This window comes from Limulus polyphemus, unplaced genomic scaffold (genome assembly GCF_000517525.1).
Source record: "Limulus polyphemus unplaced genomic scaffold, Limulus_polyphemus-2.1.2 Scaffold441, whole genome shotgun sequence".
NCBI classification, from domain to species: domain Eukaryota; kingdom Metazoa; phylum Arthropoda; class Merostomata; order Xiphosura; family Limulidae; genus Limulus; species Limulus polyphemus.
In genome coordinates this window covers 41,458-63,324 of record NW_013666051.1, presented here as the reverse complement: position 1 = coordinate 63,324, position 21,867 = coordinate 41,458, and the positions used below count along the sequence as shown (strand labels likewise).

General features: G+C 31.2%; 1 protein-coding gene across 3 annotated transcripts in view; it reads left to right on the top strand.

Annotated features, from left to right (window-relative positions):
- The window catches only part of LOC106458302 (transportin-1-like), a 67,976-nt gene that overhangs the window by 37,987 nt on the left and 8,122 nt on the right, over positions 1–21,867 (top strand). For 2 of the 3 annotated variants that reach the window (XM_013917795.2, XM_022384468.1), the window contains 7 exons: positions 1,197–1,304; positions 3,451–3,609; positions 3,995–4,082; positions 4,818–4,925; positions 7,291–7,386; positions 14,226–14,301; positions 19,472–19,646. In XM_013917795.2, coding sequence (XP_013773249.1) covers positions 1,197–1,304; positions 3,451–3,609; positions 3,995–4,082; positions 4,818–4,925; positions 7,291–7,386; positions 14,226–14,301; positions 19,472–19,646 — 810 coding nt within the window. The remainder of the gene's footprint in view (positions 1–1,196; positions 1,305–3,450; positions 3,610–3,994; positions 4,083–4,817; positions 4,926–7,290; positions 7,387–14,225; positions 14,302–19,471; positions 19,647–21,867) is intronic. The other variant, XM_013917796.2, reaches the window with a different exon arrangement.

Genomic DNA, 21,867 nt, shown 5'->3' with positions numbered 1-21,867 from the left:
TTTTTTTGTAAAGGTTTTTTTAGGAAAGAAAGCATGTTGAATTTTTAGTGAAAAACCAAAAATAGTTTGTATTCCCTGATATTCATACTTTGACAAAAAAAATTCACTCGGGTCTTGAAACCAACCATTTATGTGAGCACCACACTTCATCTACTATTTTATTGAGACCTTTTTATCATTCTTGGTACCAACAACATACTGTACTGTTCCTTTAGAACAGTGTTATTGACATATTTTGATACCAAATAGTCTAAGACTGTGACTTTCTTGTTTGTGTTTGCATTACATCACAACCAGTTTTGAACTTGCCTAGCAGAAAACTTCTGTCCCTTTTCTAAGTGCTATTGTGAATGTCATGCAGTCTCTAAAACTGAAGGACCTGCAACAGTTTCTGAAGCTGTAACTGACAGCATTTTAGTTCATCAGATGTTGATAGTTGGGTTTCAGAATATTTGCATGAACTTGCAGAATGTGCACCAAAAGATTTGGTTGTAACCCGAAGATTTGATCCTACAGCTGACAGAACATTTTCATGTTAACCATCCCCCCCACCTTAAGTTTCAGGAAATTGCCAGTATGGTAGTTGTGAAACATATTGAATTTTAATTTACCTGAGTATTATCATCAATACAACATCTTGTTTCAGTTTAAAGCCAGTTCTGTCTGAGTGCCACATCATTGTACATTTAAAAACCAAAAGTATCTTATGCTTGCTATCTCTGATGCTAGTGTTACTTTCACTAAGATGGGTGTGTTGGTTGTATTCACCAATGTATGGAAGCCGTGAGGCAAAAGTACGTGACTGTACATCCACAAGGTACTTGATTAAAACAAGCTTTGGTTCAATTATTCATACTTGCTTATATACTAATTAATATTAGATCTATGTTTACGATAGATATGCTTGCAGCTAGCTTTTTTTTTGTTTTGAATATTATTTACCATTTTTTACAATAGGCCTGAATATTTATAATTATGCTGGATTATCAATTGGTACAATAATGTTTTGATTGTCACTAAACAAACACTAGAATCATTGGCATCTTGCTGGCTAGCCATTGCCAATTTAAAGGTCTGGATTCACTTGTCTACTTGAAGGAAGTTTTCTTTTTAAAAGAACAGAAAGAAAATGGGTTTAAGATGTTGAAAACATTTTGGTGCAATATTTTTGTTAAACTTGCATATTTTCTTTCTAGTGCTTGTCCAGTGTTGCAACAGCTTTACAGTCAGGGTTTCTTCCATATTGTGAACCAGTTTTCAAACGTTGCGTATCTCTTGTTGAACAGACACTCAATCAAAATATGGTGAGTATATATATATATTTTTATTTTTTTTTTTGCTTTTGTAGTATATCTAGGATTATCTGCAAGAACATGCAGTAGGCTATTTAGTATTTGAATGAAGTATCAATTAATAAAAAAAAATTGCAAAAAGTAAATAAAATATATATTTTATAACTTTTAGGGCAGTCTTATAACTGTCATGTAGTTTAATATATCACTATTAAAAATACTTAATAATTTTAATTTAATAACATTAAAATCTTCCCTGCACGTTGGACTTATTTGCATTATAGTGTTCATAATACAACTGTTTAGGCTTGTTTAAAACCTGCAACAATTGGATAGTTTTCACTTTAGTAACATATCTTATAATGCTTCAGTGTATTGTTTAGAAATCCATTACATCAATATAAAAAATGCTATGTGATCATGTGATTTTCTTAAGAAAAAACGTGCTTCTTGTGAGTTAACCCTATTCATACAGGTGGTTAGAGTACAAATGTCATCACCTTTTTATAGAGTTACGTTCAAACTTTATTTAAAGAATTTTATTGTCAGTGCATTTTCAGTAAGTTGGGCATCAAAGTGTAGTTTGTAATTCAGTATGTGGTTTCTGAAGTGTTAATTTATTTATTTCAATAATATTTTAATAAATTGTCATTGTCTCTGTGTCATGTGATGCATCTGGTGGTCTGATTTGTTCTTTTATTTATTTATCTTTGTTTAATGGTGTTAATTCTGTCCAATTGGAAATACAAGCTATAGATACAAACCAGAAAATAATATAAGAACCTCCTCTCGTCTCAATTTGCTGAGATATGAATGAAGTTGCCCAACCTACAAATCAGGTTCCTGCTTCCTCCTACCTTTCCATAGCTTTAGTATGTATTCTAACCCACGTGATACATATTTATTATCAACAGAAAAGAGAAATTTAGTGTACCTCCCTCTTATGTTCCTTTGTATTTTGGCAGTCAGAGACAGCAATTTCCAAGAAAAATGTTGTGTTGAATGAATAGTTAGAGAGCCAGACACATTATTGTAGTTTAGGATATTTTATTATAGAGCCTGATGTACTTTTGTGTTTTAAAATGAATATTTGAAAGCTACATGAATTATTTTGTGGATGGTCAATGTGGTATGAAAAAGTCTTACCAAAATATGTTCCCAAGCTAATAGATAGGGTAAGTGGTAGATTTTTGTTTTTTACATATATATGTGTGTTATTTATTTGTACATATATTTTTAACAAAAACGTAACTAAATTGTTAAAAGTAGAAAATTGTAAGGTTAGATAGAACTTTAATGAAAAAAATAATTAAATAGAAAATCTCATGATCACTAGCTCGTGTACATCATGCAGTTTGAGATTGTATGATGTAACTTGATCATTTTGTTTTCATTAAGCTGGCTGCTGTGATAGATATTGGGTTTCACATACATACACTGAGATAATTTAAATAATGCTGCTAACAATAAAACAAAGTACATATGAAAAGTTTAGAAAGCTGAGGCTGTTAGGATAAGTAATTGTTACTGTCTGTTACATTCCTCAGCATTGTAGAAAAAGTATTCTTGATTCTATTTCATATTTTTAAATTTTTTCATTTCACTTTATGTTGATAATTTTACTACAGTTAGTGTTAGGGTAGAAAAAAATCAAAAATAAAACATAATAGTTTTACCAAACAAATATTTTTGATATTCATTTTTTTAGAAGATTCTAAAGGTTATAAGAATAAAATATGAATACTGCAAGGTGAAAAGAGAGATTTGTAAACTTAGCATGGAAATATCTTTCCATTCTGATTGACTCAGTAAAAGCTTTGTAAATTCACAGACAAACCTTAGTAAAAATACATAATTTAAAATTCTGATTTTTTGTGTACAAAAGACTTGTTTTGCTTTGTAAAATCTTGCCAAATTTCATGAAGATACACTAAGTACGTTCAGAGTTATAGTAAGTATATCATGGTTACAAGGTTGGTCAAGTTGACTGACCAGTATGTATAGGGTTAGAGAGAGTGATTGTGGGCTTTTAAAAAATAAAAGTTAAAAACTGAATGTACGTTATAACCGAAACTTTTTAGCAAATTTGAGAAATATTTAAAAATAGTTTTAAGTTGTTTAATTACAATTAATTATCATGGTCGGTTTTTGTTTTTAGGCTAATGCAGCACACCCAGACCAGTTTGAGGCACCAGATAAAGATTTCATGATAGTAGCTTTGGATCTGCTTAGTGGTCTAGCAGAGGGTCTTAACGGTCACATGGAACAGTTGGTATTGTCCAGCAACATTATGCAGCTTCTGTTCCAGTGTATGCAAGTAAGTCAGGTTCAGTATCTGTTTAGTGGTCTAGCAGAGGGTCTCAACAGTGAACAGTTGATGTGTTGTTCTGTTGTGTTTATGTGGTTCGGGACATGTTTAGTGGTCTAGTTAGTTTAATCACATGGTGTTATTCAGCAATATTATGCAGTATATTTGAGGAAAGGATCTTTCATTGGAGTTTGAAAATAATTATATTTTATTTGAAATACTGACATGAAAAATGAATATGGGTATGAATTCAATATAACCTAAAGTTTTTTCAAATCTTCTTCTGAGCATCATTCCACATACACACAAAATTAAGAATGCATTTATTTTTATTAAATTACAATGTTTTGTAGATATAGCCAACCTATTTCGATGTCTTTTTTTGTTTTCACAGGATCCAATCCCAGAAGTCAGACAAAGCTCATTTGCTCTTTTAGGTGATCTCAGCAAAGCATGTTTTCAACATGTAAATCCATGTATCTGTAAGTTTATTCTTGTAAATTAGTTAATGTTGTCCTTGGTACTTTGTTAAGGAATTGTTCGTAGCAAAACATCTTTTAATTTGGTATTAAATAATTATGTAAATTCTTAGATTTCGTTTTGTATACTACTGAACTAACAAGTTTTACGATAATATAAAAAAAAAGTAATATTAGTAATTGTTATTTTTGGGAAAGGAATTAAAAGATGTTTTTGCTTGTTTTTTCTGGTTGTATTTACTTAATGCTAAAATAACATTAAAAGAAATTTCAAAAAAAAGGTATTTTTGATATGGAATAATGAGAGCATGTTGGACTTAATCTATTGTTACAATAATTCAAAATACGTGAGTTGTCTGATCTTGTATATTTAAAACTATTGTTTTTTATGTAGTTGATAATAACAAACAAAATAATTGGCTCATATTATTGTAAATATAAAGGTTTATATGATAATGTACTTAACTTCTATAACTTTTTTTATTATGGAAAATATGTTTTCATATGATAATTGTGTTTTCTACAGTATATTTTATTTGTTCTGTTAGCCAACTTTATAGCCAGAACCTGAACTCAGAAGTTTTTGTATTTAACACCAGTTGTACAGAAATGTTTCATAAAACAACTTCTTCCTATCCTTGGTTAAATTCTGAAGCAAACTGTTCATTTTTTATGTTTCTGTAACATTCTAATGTTTTCTTAGTGTTGATCTTACAATGTTTGTTTGTTCTTTTTCAGCGGACTTCATGCCTATTCTTGGTCAGAACCTGAACCCAGAGTTTATTTCTGTCTGTAATAATGCAACCTGGGCCATTGGTGAAATATCTGTTAAACTTGGTAATTCATGTGAGAATATCATTTATTATCTTTTGTTCTTCATTAAATTTAACCCTCTCGCTACGGGAAAGTCAAAGTATGCGTGTCATAAATTTTTAAAAAGTTACATTCAAGGTTTAAGTTACTTAATTATCGTTGTAATAAACTTGGCCTTAAAACATAGCTAATAAATAAAGTTTTAATATTATATAAGTGTGAAATTCTTAATTTTATAAGGAAGTATAAAAAAAATATTCTCAATCTCCTTTAGTATGAGAATTACGACATTTGCTCTCTAGGTCTTCCCTCTTCTATAACTTACTTACCACCCTCCCGAGAAGTACAGAGTTTAACCAGAATTACTCGTTATAATATAGATATTAGTCAGGTAAAACCTTCAATCTTATTTACTTATGGAGCCATAAACTAGAAAATCAGACCCACTTGCCATGCCCATATGTCACATCCTCTCTTTCACATATTGCCAATAGTTCTCTCTGACATTTTATACTTCATTATTTATAACTACTAAAAAGCCAAAGTCTTAATCTATCAAATGATGTATTATATTAGATTGTTTTCTGTCCAGAGTATTTGTCTGCTTCGTTTTCATTTTCTCTTGTGATGCTCATATTGACAAGCTTTAAGAGTAAGATTTAAAGCCAGATAAATTATGATAGATATAGGACATTGTTTGCTTTGTACATTTTATTATTTGGTGTTCTTAGGGGCATCATATAATCAAGTAAAAATTATTTAGTGTAGTGGTATCATTAGTTTCATCGTCAGTTGACAGCCAAAAAAGTGACCTAGGTAAGTACTATATTTCCTGTTTATAATGCATATTATGTATTATGATAAACTAACTAACTAAGATATAAAAATTAGAAACTGGTAAGGTTAGATTAAGTAAGATAGGTATGCACTTTTGCTGAGTGATTTACAACTTTTAAGACAGGATTATGTGTTACACATTCATTGGGCAATAAAACAAGAAAATTAAGTAGAAACAGATGTATACTGTTATGAGCTTCAAGCTGATTAGGATGAACAATTGTAGTTTCATGTTACAATTTGCAGTCATTCTAGAAAGGAAACAAAAAGGAGTAATTTAGATTTATTTCATTTTTTTATGATGGTTTTGTGATTGGTGAAATTGTCTGAATGTGTATAATAAGGGTAAATAATATAACAGATAGAATAAAAAGTTTTACTGCAAAAAAATGTTTGATATTTATTAAGAAGGTTTTGGAAATTACTCAAATGAAAGTTCACAATTTTCAGATGAAGAAAAGTATTTTTAATGTCAAAAGGAAAATCACTTTGCACTTGGAGTAGTTAACACTTTGATTTCTTGTATTCATGGGTAAAGGTTTAGTAAAATTAATTAAATAAAAAATCTTAGTTTTTTTGTACAGAAGACTTGCAATGTTTATCAAAAGCTTACCAAAGTTTGTGAAGATACAAAAAAATCTATTAAAAGTTATAGTATGGAAACTCTGATGGTCACGAACATGGTTGAATTGACTGAACCCACAGCGAGAGAGTTAAAGTTTTACTCAGTTGTAATATACCCATTTTGATAAAACTTTAATCATTTACTTTAACCCTATTAGTAACAGCATTTACATTACAGAGAACACACTTCACCATTTAAAGAAAGCAAAAAAAAAAAAAGTACAAAAAATGATATAGTAGACTATTCAGATTTAATAATGTTTTAAAATTGTGTAACTATCCTTTTATTTGTCATAATTTTGATTTGATAATAAGTTTTCTATTATCTTTCTGAATAAAAGTTTCTTCTATTGATGTAGCTGCACAAAAAATTAAGATTTTTTTTTTTTCTGTAGCATAACTAAAGGAAGTAATATAAAAAAGATCAAATTATTTAGTAGGCAAATTAACCAATTAATACAAAAGGTTTTGCTAATAACAGTATTAGCTTGGTATTACCAGTTTTTGTTTTTAAATCAAATATTGAACATACTTTTTAAACTAAAACAGTCCACACTTAGGTTTGTAAAACTGATTTTTGTTTTTTTACATCTTCAGAAAACTGTGGAAAACTTCAGAAATGAAATTTTAAGAAATTTTATTTATGAAAATTTGCTTTGTAGTACTTAATGTTTATGAATCAATAATTAGTTGATACCATTAGAAAGGGAAATGAATAATAGCCAGTGATTTTGTATACACCTTTATCTAGTTGGCATATAAAAATTTTGAAGCTTCAGCCTGATTATAAGGAGTTTTTACTGTTAGGTACATACTATATGTTAAAAACTTTCTGAAACTGTCAAAATTAGAATTTATTTATATGAGCTTAAATTTCGTTTTTAAGAGCTCCCCTCAGTGGATTAGTTTGAACTAAATAACTTTTTCACTGTTATAGGTTCAGACATGAAACCATATGTTCCGATGGTTTTGAATCAGTTGGTTGTAATAATCAATAAACCAAACACACCTAAAACACTACTAGAAAACACGGGTAAGTATGTGAAATATTGCAATGAATGTTATTGGTTAGTTGTGTATAAGAATAACTAGTATGAAAAAGTTTGTAGAATTATAAGAAAGGTATATATTTTTATTTTCAAATTATTTTCAAAGTGAAAAGATTGCTAGTTTTTAAAACCCTCATTATTGAATATGTCTATTATGAAATCAAATTTTGCTATTGTTTTTTTGAGATTAGAAATTTAAATATTGTAATGACTTATGATTGGGTTGTTTTTTTATGTTCTATGTAGTAAAGCATGTTTACAAATTCCATACTCTAGCCCTCAAATTCAAATACAATATGTATGTTACATTTAAATGGTAAAACTGATAGTGTAAGCAAAGTTCATTTGTTTGCACTTATTTTCACTCTTAGAAGATGCTTGTACTATAAAATATAAGGGCATCATATATATGTCAAACAAGATGAGTAAAAACAGTTAATTTAAAAAGAGAGAATAGGGATTGTCAAAAGTACAGAAACAAGTTGAATCAAAATGCAAGGATTGTATTTTCAAGCCTACAACTAAGGACTCCATGTCTACAGTACTTATCAATTTTAGTGGAGTCAAAATAGGGATTTGTAGCTTGAGGAAATAATGTAGACACTATTTCCAGCCTTGTTTACTTTTTTTTTTTATTCCCTAGTTATAGGCTTTAAAATTTACCCTTTACATTTTGTTTCAACTTGTTTCTGTACCTTTTTGATGATCCATATTCCCCCTTTTTAAATTAAAAATTTTTACTAATCCTGTTCTTTAAGTTTTTTTTGATGCCCATTTATGGAGAATAAATTTTAAGCTACATACATGCATATGTGTTCAGTTGACTGTTACATATTTTTCAACAGTTTACTGCTGCATTGGCTTTCTTCTCACCCAACCACCTCTCTGAACTTATTTAAAATAAATAACAAATCTACAATAATGAATAAACACATGTACTGGTATGCAGCTACAACAAACAAACAAACAAAATAACATTCTCAAATGAAGGTAAAGGTTGTATCGTCACAAATTTAATAACTAACTTCCATCAGTGTGACAGTGTAATGTAACAAAAGGTGAGCAGCAACAAAGCGATTTCATCAGAATGTAATAATGTTTCTTCTAAGATAATACAAACATATTAATGCAATGTAAATAGATGCAGTAACATGCTTACCTTGTTAGGTCTACTTTACTTTACTTTTAGGCTTGCTAGGTATTTAGGTTAGTGCGGGAGTTGTGGCTAGTGATACAAATTGGTTCGTTAGTGGTGTTTGGTTTATTGATTTTTTTGTAATATTTATCTGCGAAGGTTGTTAAACGTTCTCTGATGTCAGGGATGTCACCTGCTTTTTCTAGGTATACGTTAGGCGTGCAGTTTGGGAGTCTATATGCTATTCTGATAGCTAGATTCTGGGCTCTTTGAATGATATCGTACTGTGTTTGTGATGCATTTACTGTAACCATGTTACCATATTCTATTAATGGGTGGTGTATGTTATCGCTCGGCACCCTTTAATTATGCCTCCTATCTTCTTCAAATAATGGATGCGTTTGTAAACTTTGACTAATATGTTTTGAAGTGGTCTGACCAGGTTAATTTACTGTTATACGTGACTCCTAGAAATTTTGCGGTCCTGGAGAATTGGAGTTCCGTGTCGTTTAGATTTATTTTGACTTTTGGGAGGGATTTGCTTTTACGGGAGATCTTTCTTTTGAACAATATAGCCTGTGTTTTGGAGGCATTCAGCACAACTCTCCATGTGTTGCACCATTGTGTTATGATGTTGAATGAGGTTTGAACCTTGGATGCTGCTAATAGTGTCTTGCGGGATATGCTCGAGATGGCAATGTCATCAGCGTATTGTGAAACATTTGTATATGTTAAGTTAGGGAATGGTATGTCATTTACAAACAGGATGTAGAGTAACGGGCTTAGCACAGAGCCTTTGGGGACACCTGTTGCTAGCGTGAAAGGGTTAGATTTGGAATTGTTGATTTTCACACTGGCTTTTCTATTGGAAAGGAAGCTTGAAATCCATCTTGTTATTACTGGGGGAAACTTAAATTGAAGAAGTTTACATTTTAGGCCTTGGTGCCATACCGAGTCGAAGGCTTGCTTTACGTCTAGGAAAACCCCTATTGTCGTGTGATTTTTGTTAAAACCTTGGGTGATGGATTCAGTTAACCTGACTAGGTGATCGGCTGTCTGTCTGTTTTTGCGGGATGCGTCGATTGGGGTGTTAGTTTGGGCCTTGGATTGCTGGGGACCTCGGCATATGAAGTTTTTTTCCCTGTATGGCTGGCTGGGGGGCTTCTGGGACTGCTGACACTGTAAGATGGTTCACTCTCATGTCTGGTGGTCTTTGGCTGTCACTCGTACTCGCTGGAAGTTTCTTTTGTAGTATGAGTCGATTCCTTTTTAGGGTGATTACTTGAGAGTACTTGGGGCAACCTCTGTAGGAGGCGGCATGCGGGCCACCGCAGTTGGCACAATAAGTTTCTTCTCTCTTCTTGTGGCATGTTGCTACATGATGTAGTTCTCCGCACCTGACACATCTAGGGGATGCGGTGCATATGGCTCGTGTGTGGCCAAACTTTTGTCAGTTGAAACATTGAAGCACTTTGACTACATTGGCTTGTTTTGATTCTTCTACAGGATGGCGAAGGAACCATAGTGTTACTCCATTCTTGATTTGGCTGTCTGCTTGTTCGACGTTTTTGAGACTGGCACGGATTAGTGGTGTTGGCTGTCCTGTTTTGGCTGATTTTATTTGGTCGATGTGAGTAACTTCTATATCTTGGCTTGCTAGTTCTCCTTTAATTTCCTCCGTTGAAATGTCTTGAGCAACACCCCTGATTACTATTGCTTTAGCGGGTACTGGGTCTCCAGGTACGTGGATATTCAGAGAGGCAGAAGGCGTTTGTAGGCCATGGCTTCAGGAGTTTAGAGTAGTCCTTGGGTTCTTTGCATTTGATTACAAGGCCTCCGCGGGCTTGTCGGCAGACTTCAGTAAATGTGGTAGCTTGAAATAGGGTCTTGAGCTGCTGTGCTATCTGTGGCTGGTGGTAGGTGAGTGGAATATCTTCAATTATGATGGCGGGTGGTGGTGCTGGTTGTTTGTAGTCGGCTTTTTTCTCTGTAGTCTTGTCTTTATGACTATTGTGGGTAGTGCTCACTGGTGATATCTTAGGCGATGTGTCGTTCTTCTTTCTTGGCTGGTCTGGCTCCTTAACGGGGGACTCTTTGCTGCTAAGAGAAGTGTCACTAATGTCTGTTTCATGGGTTGATGTTACGTCGGACGATTCCATTTCCTTTTCAATGGCAGCCAGTAGTTGAAACTGCGAAGTGGTGGAAAGTGGCTGGCCGCCGGCTCTCGTTCTCATTGTGTTGGTCAGACTCAGTAGTCCAGATAAGGACTGATCAGGCTTAACTTGATCAAGACCTAAAGGCTAATGATTAAGTTAAATACAGTGTATTGGCCTGACTGAAATTAGAACTTCCTTAGGGCAATAACACTTTTTGATGCGTATCTCGGCTTACTGAGAGAGCTGACGTGATATACGTCCTCTCTCTACGAAAACTAGAGAGAGGTGCAAAATACCCAGCCGATTTTGCTGCAGGCTTGTGAAACAACAACAATATTAATATGAACAAAATGGGCAAATTTTGATTTTGTCTGCAATCTTGAAATCACTTATTGTGCTTATTATCAATGTTTTGTATTATCAAGGTTTTGACAAAGTATTGATTCAAGCATGTCTGCTTTTAAGGTGGTTCTTACCCAAATGTTCTATTAGAGTTTTGAGCAAATTCGTGTGTGATCCATATTATGAACCTGTATTGTGAATCATGATATATATATATATGAATTATGTCTGAAGAATTCACTGGCATTTGACTCTTTTTTTTTCCTTTATCTCTTTTCATCTGTGATGCTACTGAAGATGTGTTTCATATTGCTGTTTACCATGTTCTACTTCAGTCTTGTTGAAATGGACAGAGGTCTTATTCAACATTTGATACAACTTTATTGCTTACACTAATTTCTTAAGATGAAATAGAAGTTATTGTATTTCAAGATAACTTTGCATCACCACCAATGGTTTTTTTTCATCATAAATGTTTTTGACACTGGAATCACTTGGTACTGCAGCTGTAGGTTGTATGTTTCTCTCACCACATCTATGTTTATAATCAAACTAATCCTGTGCCAGGCCCTGTACATTAGTATTATATTGTGGCATGAGTGTCACTTTATGAAACAAAATTTTAAAGTGTTTACAAACTGCCCACAAACTATCTCTCTTAAAAAATTGAAGAAGTGATAGAATTCTATGTTTATGTATTTCTGGCTAATTGTTTTATTGCTGTCTGTTCAATTAACACTTTTCACAAATTTATATAATTTGATGAACTAATTTTTCTGTATAAATACTGCTGGCTTATGGACACAAAACTATTCTCTTTTTAAGTACAGATGAATGTGCTTGAAACACAGCAGCAAATTTAAAAAATAATCAGGAAAAAACATAAACAATTATGAATAATCCAGGCATTTACTATTCTAATACGAGAAATTGGACTGATAAGTACTGTTACAAACTAAAAAACCTTTTTTGTTGTTGTTGTTCAGTAAAATAATTTTAAATTTGTACCATTTTTTTTCCTTGTTAACTTAAACATTGTTATACATGTTTGGGTTTAGGTTTTCTTTTACCTATGGAATTATAAGTAAGATTTCATCCGTGTCGATATGCATACATTTTATCTTCGAAAAATTCCAAATTTCCAAAAAAAATTTTTTTTTTTTATGGAAGTACATATTGGGATGCAAAATATGGCAAATAATGAACTGTAACTTACATATTGTGACATATAACTGTACAGTTAGATTACCTTTGTTGTTTTGGATGTATACACAGATTTTCTGTGAATGTGGCAAAGAATTGAGCTTGTGCTTGGAGAATATTGTTCTGTAGTTACCATGCTTGTCTGGAGTCTTAAAGTTGAATTGTAGTTGTCATTTATTATTAAAATCATCATCTGGTATGAATTTCTTTAACTTGTGTTCCACTGTTTTGCACAGCTGCCAAGCATTCTGTTTGAAGCATAGTATGATTCTTATGACATTTTAACCATGACCTGCTCTCTTTTTCACATTTTCTTTCAAATGGAAGGGATTTTTTCCACACATGGTCCTGCTATTAATTCTCTGCCAGTGGCATGAACTGAATTACAAATTCTCATTGGTTAATTGAGGATCATATGTATGGCATATGTTCACTAATTGGCTGAGAATGAATAATACTTTAAATTGCTAATTTGTTGCAATACTTTGAGGTAGCTTGATCTATGTGCTAGATATTACTAGTTACTGTACGAATGAAACATGCAAATTTGGGCAATACATACATATTCTAATGTATATAAAGGATACCAAAATAATGTTTCAAAAATAATAGTAACATAATTGAAGATAATGTAAAATATCTTGCTACAAAATGCAAGCCTAATTGGATAAGTTTCAAATTTAAACTTGTAAGCATGTAGCATGGACTTTGCATGGACCTCATTATTCTTTTAAACATTTTTCATAAGTTAATGACTTAAGTGTTCTTTTGAGAATGTATTTTATGATTTTTACATCGATATTGAATTAGAAATTTTTTAAGTAGATTAATGGTATGTTGATGGCAAAAATGCAAGAGTTGAAATTTTATGTCTGATATTGAGTTTTAACATATTTAAGAGTTTTGTGACTTTTCTTTATTATTGTGAGCCACTTTTTTTTTTCATCAGCTGTATGCTTGACTGTTTTTAACATTACTATATCCAGACAATGTCCATATTTACCAGATCTTTCTTGTTGATTTTTATACCAATGCTGCTTTTCTTCTGGTCAGTAGCTCAAAATTAGGGACTACAGAAAATAGCCTTAGTAACTTGGGCATAAAATACAAAAAATGATAATGTATTGCCAAGTTCATGAGCAACTAGTAGTGATAGAAAACAATTCAGCATATTTTTGGTAATTTTTTTTCTTAGCTCTTAAGATTAATGAAAGACAGTAATTACATTTGAAACTTTTAATATTTTCAAATCACTATTTTGTTTTTAAATTCTAAGCCCAAAACTACCAAACATTGTGGTTGAAGGGTCAAAAAGCTGAAAACTATAAAGCTTAATTTAGTTCAGAAAATAAGGATAGTAATGTGCGAGATGTAGTTATTTGTGTTTTTTTATATTTTCAAGTTAATGTTTTTGACATTGTGCAAAGGGAATCATACTTGCATTAATTTCCAGTTCTTCCTACTGAAAAAGAAAGACATGAAAAAAGTTAAAAACCTGTAATATAAATAAATAAATTTTGATTTTGAGTTACTTAAAATTCAAAAATCAGGTTTGTAAACTGTATTTTAATTGTTTTTGTCTTTTATGTCATAGCTCTGAACTTGATACTATGTTTTATGTATGTGTAATTTAAAATCGTTGTACTAATACAATTTTCAGCTATTTCAAGATCCAGACTTGGAAGATACCTGAATAGTTCTGGAAGTGGAATATTTTACATTTTATTGAAACTGTTACACTAACACAAGTTTCTCCAGTGTTTAGAAATTACAAAATCTTTGACTGTCATTAACAAATCATTATGAAATAATCTGAGGGTGAAGTCACTGCAGATTTTTTATTATATTCAGTTTTTCTCTTTAATAACCTTTTCAGTGTTTTAAGGCTTATAATTTTTCTTCTCTTTGTTTATTAGTTGTCATTTGCTTTTTTTCTCCCATTTTTTGCTTCCTGTCTTCATCTTGTTCCATCTTCCTGGTAATGTAGCCATAACAATCGGTCGCCTTGGTTACGTATGTCCTGAGGAAGTCGCTCCTATGTTACAGCAGTTTATACGCCCGTGGTGTGTAATGTTTTTTTATTTATTCTTTTTTCTACATTCAGATAGAATTTTTTCTTTTTTTCTCAGTGATTTAAAGATTTTAGAATTTAAATGGAATGTTCAGTATTGTTTTAAGAGTTTGTTTTCTAGATCTGTTTTGGCTTTCACTGTAGAGCAGTCCTTTACCAAATGTTTGACTAATTGCACATTTTAATTTTGGGTTTGAAACTCACATTTTCTCTTGTTAACATGTGTTTGTTTTTTTTTCTGTTTGATTTTTAACAATCCTCTAAAGTTGCTTTTTGTATATTTATTTCTATAATATATGTAAAAAGAAAAATATGTTAAAGGGATGGGTCCTGTACTAAGTTTAATTCAACTTGGTGTCAGTTATTCAGTCATTTGCTTCTCAGATTCTGCAAACACACGGAAATTATCAAGCTAAACAAAACATCTACAAAAACTAAGAGTGTGTACTTTTTGATAACTTTTAAAGATGTTGAACATAGTGCTAACATTTCCTCAGCTCAAACTTCTATTTTAAAACTTTGAACCAAGTTCAACTCTATATTTCATCATTTCCCCATCAGGAGTTATTTTAGGTGCAAGTATTATCATCCAACGACTTAGAACAGGAAATATATTATTGTTAACTTATCCAGAGTTAAATAGATCATTGAAGAGAGTGAGAAGAAAGTACTGTTATTTATCAATTTCTTAGTTTTTGAATAAAGTTTTAGGGAACATGAAGTTCATTAACTTCTCCTGACACCAGTAGAAAAGCTACAGTTCCCCTCCAGTTAAATAAGGCACTCCTATGTATTTTGCAGAGAAATGAGTTTGAGTCCATTCCTCAGCAACCCTGAATTGGGAAAAAAAAAAGTGTTGTAGAGTCAAATATTGAATGAGAGGAAAGTGGAAAAAAGCATCATATAAATCATGGGATTTTATTGGGAAAATTATGAAAATTCTATATTGTCAAATTAGATTTAGCAAGTTAAAATAATGTTTCTATGCATATTAACACAACAGTGTTATAATTGCAAGGGGGTTGAGAAGATAATTTTAAAAAAGAAAATAAATTCTTGAATAAGCCCAAATGGTTCTGAAGTTTAGATTCCAGATTTGCCACTCTATATTAGAGAATTATATATATATAAAAGTTATTCATTAGAGAATGCATCTTATTTTCTACTTTTTATATCATTTATAAAAAGTGATTAGCAATGATAACTGGATGCATCAGGATGCCAGTTCAACACGCTATTGTTACCAAGACCAGTCAGATTTTGGCCCAAGTTAAACAGTAATGAAAGTCTTAAGCCTAGAAATATTGCACTTTCACTCATCTCATCATTAAAAACAGTATAGTATCTGATTTCTAGTTCACCATTGCACAACAGGCTTGGAAAATATTTGAATTCTCTGGATTATATTGGGAAAGTCTTTGAAGATGAAATCTGCCTTTAAAAAAAATATACAAATTTTACTAATTTCTTACATTTTGGAAATAATTGGTCATATTTCAATAACTCCAGAAGTTCAAATCATGGTTATACAAATGACTAGGGATATGTATAAATATCGGTGTGTATACAGCCTAAGTACTACCAAATGTTGTAATGCCATTGGCTACCCTAAAAAAATCTGTAGTCTTCTAGTAACACAAATTTGGCCCCCCAAATTTGTAAATGCTTATTCACCTTTAAGTGGTTAACCAAGCTGTAATATAACTTGGTCATAAAATTCAAAGGGAGCAAATTTAAGATGTTGGGTGCTGGGTAATAAGATCATAGAGTTAGCAAAGATGGGAGAAAGTAGTCTTACATTACTCAAGAAAAATTAGAAGAAACCCATGGGGTTATAACTCCAAATGTTTCCAGTGAACAAGTTGGATATTATTTAAAGAACTAGTGACTATTTTGGATCTAATACCTCCCAAGGAAAATGATTCTTTAAGTGCAAAATTTGTTGTTGTGATTTCCAATTTCTGCAGGGATAATGAACATAAAGTAGAATTTTTGTGGACAGTGCAAACAATATCTTGTCGTCATTCCTATCATTTCAGTGAGGTTGTTGATTTTTCCTACATAGCCAGTTTACTTCAAAATTATTTTTAGACTTAGCAGAACATTATAAGTACATCATGTTATCATTCTTCTGTTTAAAAGACTGAAAAGCAACAAAATATTTAACAACTGCATTTAGTTGTCCATGTACATCATGGAGAAGTAATCACCCAATACTTTAACTCCAGGTTTCTAGGTAAGTCAGTGTGATAAATATTTCCTTAAGTTTGGATTTAAAGAAAAATTATAAACAAGGAGCTGGAAACAGAGAACTGAGTTGAGCTTTTGCTTGTGCCCAACATTTAGTTTGTAGTCATGTTAAAGTTATGGAGAAAATTTTAAAAGCACCACTCAATAAGCCCTTGTACTTGCAACTGTGTCAAGGCAAAGATATGAATTGTACTTACAACAGGAAATGGAGAAAAATAAGATAATTGAAGAAATACTGAAAAATGAATCATATGATTTAGGAAAAAGAGGAATTAAAGAAAATACAGAAAAGAAAAAGCTAGATATTGAGTATTAAGCAGATCTGAAATGACTGAGAAGGCAGAAGTTAGTAGAATTTAACAAAGTCGAGGGCATGTAGAATCACAAAAAAATGTCAAAACAGTTGAAAGAAATATGATACAAATTAAATGACAAAGTTTCTACTCTGGAATAAGAATAAATTTAACTTCAAATTGAACTAGTTGGCACACAAGAAAAACAAAAAAATGAAAGTTTAATGCTTTAAGTACTTAAAATATTTTTAAAGTTTTTAACTTTAGGGTTTTAAGCACATGAAAATAAATAATTGCCATGTAAGAAGTGTGGATTAGCATGTTGGTAAAAAAAAAAGTATTTTTTATGGAAAATATCTTTGAAAAACAGCTTGGTATTTTTGTATGAATGACGTGTTAGAAGTTTTACTGTAATTGTCAGCTATTTGAAAATTTGTCAATACTTACTGTGAAAAATAATAGTGGGAAAGTATACAGCTTCTAATATTAGCTAACTTCAGTAAAGTTGTCATATGACTTTGAGATATACCATGCCTGTGACTTTGAGATGTACCATGCATCATGTAGATTATTTTTCACTTGGTGACTAAAATCATGAGATTTTGTTCACTTGAATTTTGAATAACTAATACAACCTGTTTTTTGAGTAAGGATTACAATATCAAGATGACTTGAAAAGATAAGTACTGCACATTAGATGATCCAGGAAAAGTGAATCTTGCATTTGCATTGTCTTAACTGTTAGGAACCATTCTGAGTGTTGTTATGGCTCACAGTTACTGAACTACACAGATTCCCCATTTAAAAATAGTAAATTTAGTGTATATTATTTACAATAAACAACAGGAACCATAATCCTCATCCTTCAGCATGAAAAGTTAAGTTTCTTTGTAAAGATAAAAGAAGTTTAACTTTTATTAGGAAAATAATTTTTTAAATAACAAACTTCTTATAACTGGTCCTGGAAACCCTTGCACCTTGTTTGAAATTGAAGCAAGAGCTCATGCACTTTGATTTCTATAAAATTTGATTGTTTATAGCGATTTACAACAGTGATATTTTTAGTAGTTATTGCAAATTGGCTAAAACCTTTACATCTGAACTGTGATTAAGATGTTGAGTACTTATGGGTGCTAAAATCTTTAAAGTTGTGGTGTATATTATAGTTTTTAAAATTTGATATATCACAGAGGATTGTAACAGGAATCAAACAGAATTAACCTTTAGTGTAAATGTGCTGTCAGATTTTGTTACATGTTCTAAATATTTACAATTTGTGAATGTCCCTCTGTAGTCCTCCCAGTAGTTCAGCTATAAGATTGAGGGCTTATAACACACTAAACATTTGGGTTTGATATCAATGATGGGTTCAGTGCAGAGAGTTCATTATGCTTTGTGCTTAAAACACCCCCACCCAATAAATCATTGATAAATTTGTCAATAATTCAAATACTTTATTAATAGTTTCACTAATAGAATTTCATTTTTCAAATGAAACATTTTTTTTAACTTGAATATAACTTGATGCCTCAATTAACACTGTAGAAACTTGAAAAGTGGAATGTAATTATTGGTTATCAGAACCCATTGTTAATGTTTTTCATTGCTGATAAAGAGAGAATGCTTGACTGACTGAGTTATTACTGCAGGTATGGTGATTTATAAATTTAAGCCATTAAGTATGTTTTGTAGAAAGTATTGGGAAATATAGCATATGAGATTGCCTGCATTATATAAACTATTTCTAGGCCTAATAATTCAGTGTACATGAATAAAATATATTTTTGTAAATTCTCAAAGCTTTCTGCATAACTAACCAGACAATACATGTGTTTTTAAGCCAGTTCAAAAGAAATTAGTAACTTTTACAACTTTGAGGATCCTACCTCAATTTGGCAGCAAAAAATAAATGTAGAATCTGTTAGGAAAACTAAAAAATTATAATTTGTTTCCTTCAGATTAACATTTTTAATTCAAAGTGCTATGGGAATGCTTTGAAGAAGAAAAAATAAATAAACTCACTTTGGTTGACTGTTTTCAATAGTTAATATTTATAATAGTCCCTCAACATACTTAAAACATAATTGAAAAAGAACAGGAGATTTTATAACCTTGCCTATTCTTTTTTCATCATTCTCATAATTGATTTAATAATTTAGGCATTTTCTTAAATGAAATACTTTAATATTAAAATATGTATATCCAAATTTCATTCTTTTCAATGGTTTATTGGAATTTTTATTATTCTGGTTAACATTTTTGTTGTCCCCTGGTGTGTCAGTGGTAATTTTAAGGGATTAAACATTAAAATCTAAAGATTCAGTTTCCCATGGTGGACAGAGTTCAGATAGCCCATTGTATAGCTTTGTGCTTAGAAATACCACTTTGTTTTGAGAAGTGGTCTGAAATGGACCCATGCAGTGTGAAAGTATTAAACTTGTTTGGGTGCAGAATTTATCAGCTTGTTACTGCAGAAAACAAGAAATTAGAAAACCTACCTCTTGGGTAATTTATATTTTGCAGCTGTGATAATGATAAGTTTTTGTTTTTTACATACACACACAGTACACACTTCTAGAATATATATCCTTTTTTTGTTGTTGTTGTTGATTTTATAAGGTGTGCTTCCCTTCGTAACATTCGAGATAATGAAGAAAAAGATTCTGCTTTCCGGGGAATTTGTAGTATGATTGGAGTAAACCCTGGAGGTGTAGTGCAAGACTTCATCTTCTTCTGTGATGCAGTGGCGTCTTGGGTCAGTCCCAAGGCTGATCTTAAACAGATGTTTTATGAGGTAATTTTTTAGACTAGTAGTTAATTTTTTTGTTACAGTGAATGAATTTCTCAGGGAGGTCTAAGAACATTGATGCCAGTTATATATTTTGATTGAAAAGCTTATTAATTTCAGGTACAGAGTTCTAAAACCTATAATCTCTGAGAAAAATCAGATAAATGGGTAATGTGCGCTCAAGTCTTACTCTGTGGTTTAAATTGTGTGAAAACTACCCCTCTTAAGGTTTATGTTATATAAAGATTAACTTCACCAACTAGTCATTATCTGAAGATTGTTTCCTGGAACTGATTAATATTACTCTTTAACCTGATAATGACAACGTGCTTCAGACTGAAGGATATTACATAACTTTTTTTATTACATTTCTTTTGAATAATAAAACCAGTGGTTAAAATTGTTTAAAACTTGAAAAGAACTTTCATAAAAGTATGTAGTTTAAGAAAAATAAAATATTTCTACCAAATTTCTACCAAAAATTTTTTATTTAATGTAGTTATTTGCACTCGGTGTCTGAATAGTTCACCTGAAAGGTGATTTTTATGTAACAAGTATAAAAATATTATATTGCAGTTTTCATATTTCATATGCATAATCTCTAGAACCTTCTAAATGAATATCAATAGTTGTTTCAGGTAAATGTTTATATTTTATTTTCAATTTTCTCTACCATATCACTGACTCCAGCTATTATCATCAACATACAGTGCAATGAAATGCCTAAAATTAAGAAACGGAAATAAGTGTACATACCTTTTAACTCTTCTTGGAATAATCTTAAAATATCTTTCTTGAGTCACATGAGTAATTTCACATCTTTACCTTTTCACTTATAGTTTATTTTTAATGTTTTATTTTCCTTTCTTATTCTTTACCATTGGTTATTTATGTTGACACACGTCAACGGGTACCCGTGGGTGATAGAACGGGATAAATGTCAGAGATAGCTTAGCCTCGGGCAAAATCTTTTTATATAAGCTTCTTAATGTAAGCCTTGCAGAGTGAGGGGAAGTTTGGTTATTTTATAAAAATTATTAAACCTTTCAAATATGAACTTTAAAACACAAATAATACATAATTAATTAATTAATCCAACTATAACATATTTAGGTAAGAAACAATTGAAGTGCTATCGTGAACAAAGCAGCCAACAATAGTACAAGCAGTTACATTTACCCAAGGATGACAACTTGGCACCAATTTCAAAATAACCATTGTAGGATTATAGTGTAAAATGAGCTCTTTCTAACGACTATAAACACATAAATGTTGAAAGTACATGTAACTTCTAAAGCAAAACATGAAGGTGGGTGTGGCACCTGTCAGGATTGACAAAATTTGTTTCTTGTTTCAACTGTTTTCAGTGAAAGTACTTGGAAACACTTGTCAGAAGGTCAAGTAAGCTACATTCTCATCTAGACTTACTAGTACGTGATTACCCCCTTATGCTTCAAGCTATACTTTGCTGAATTCCTACATTGTTTATAGCTTTGAGTCACGTGACACAAAAGTGAGAGATTTCATTATTGCTTTCTTTTGAAATAAAGGAATAAAAACTAAGATAATGTAAAACTTTGAACTATAATGTACTTGATAATAATTTCATTAAATTAGATTGATAGTGAAGTGGTTTAATTGAATTTTGGATGTAACTCAGTAACATGCACAGTCTTAAAAATGGATCAAAATTATAGGGTTAAAAACTGGTTCATTGATCTGTTTAATATTACTCTTTTAAAATTTGTTCTTGGGTGCAGTTAATATCCTGTCTTTAATAATTGGTTCCTGAAACTGATTAATATTACTTTTAAAAAAAAAGTTTCTAGATCTAGTTAACATTGCTTTTTTGACATGGTTTTTTGAGAATATAATTAATATTGTCTGTTTAAAATCTAGTCTCTGGATCTGGTTAACCCTTTATAGCCCAAATGTTTGTTATCATGCTACCTTTGACCAAATTTGAAACCGGACACATGGGCTTGATAATTGTGAAACTTTTTGAAATATAAATTGATTTCTTTTAAATCGACTTATGATTTGTAATACAATCAAAACAACTACATAACATAGCTATTCATAACTCTCTTATGCATACTTCATGTAACCATTGACCTGACAGGTTTCATACATATATCATAGTAGGCCTAATGGTGTTGTGTGCTAAGTCATATGGTTTAAAGAAATGGAGCAATGAAAAAAAGTATTTAAACTAGTATATATATAT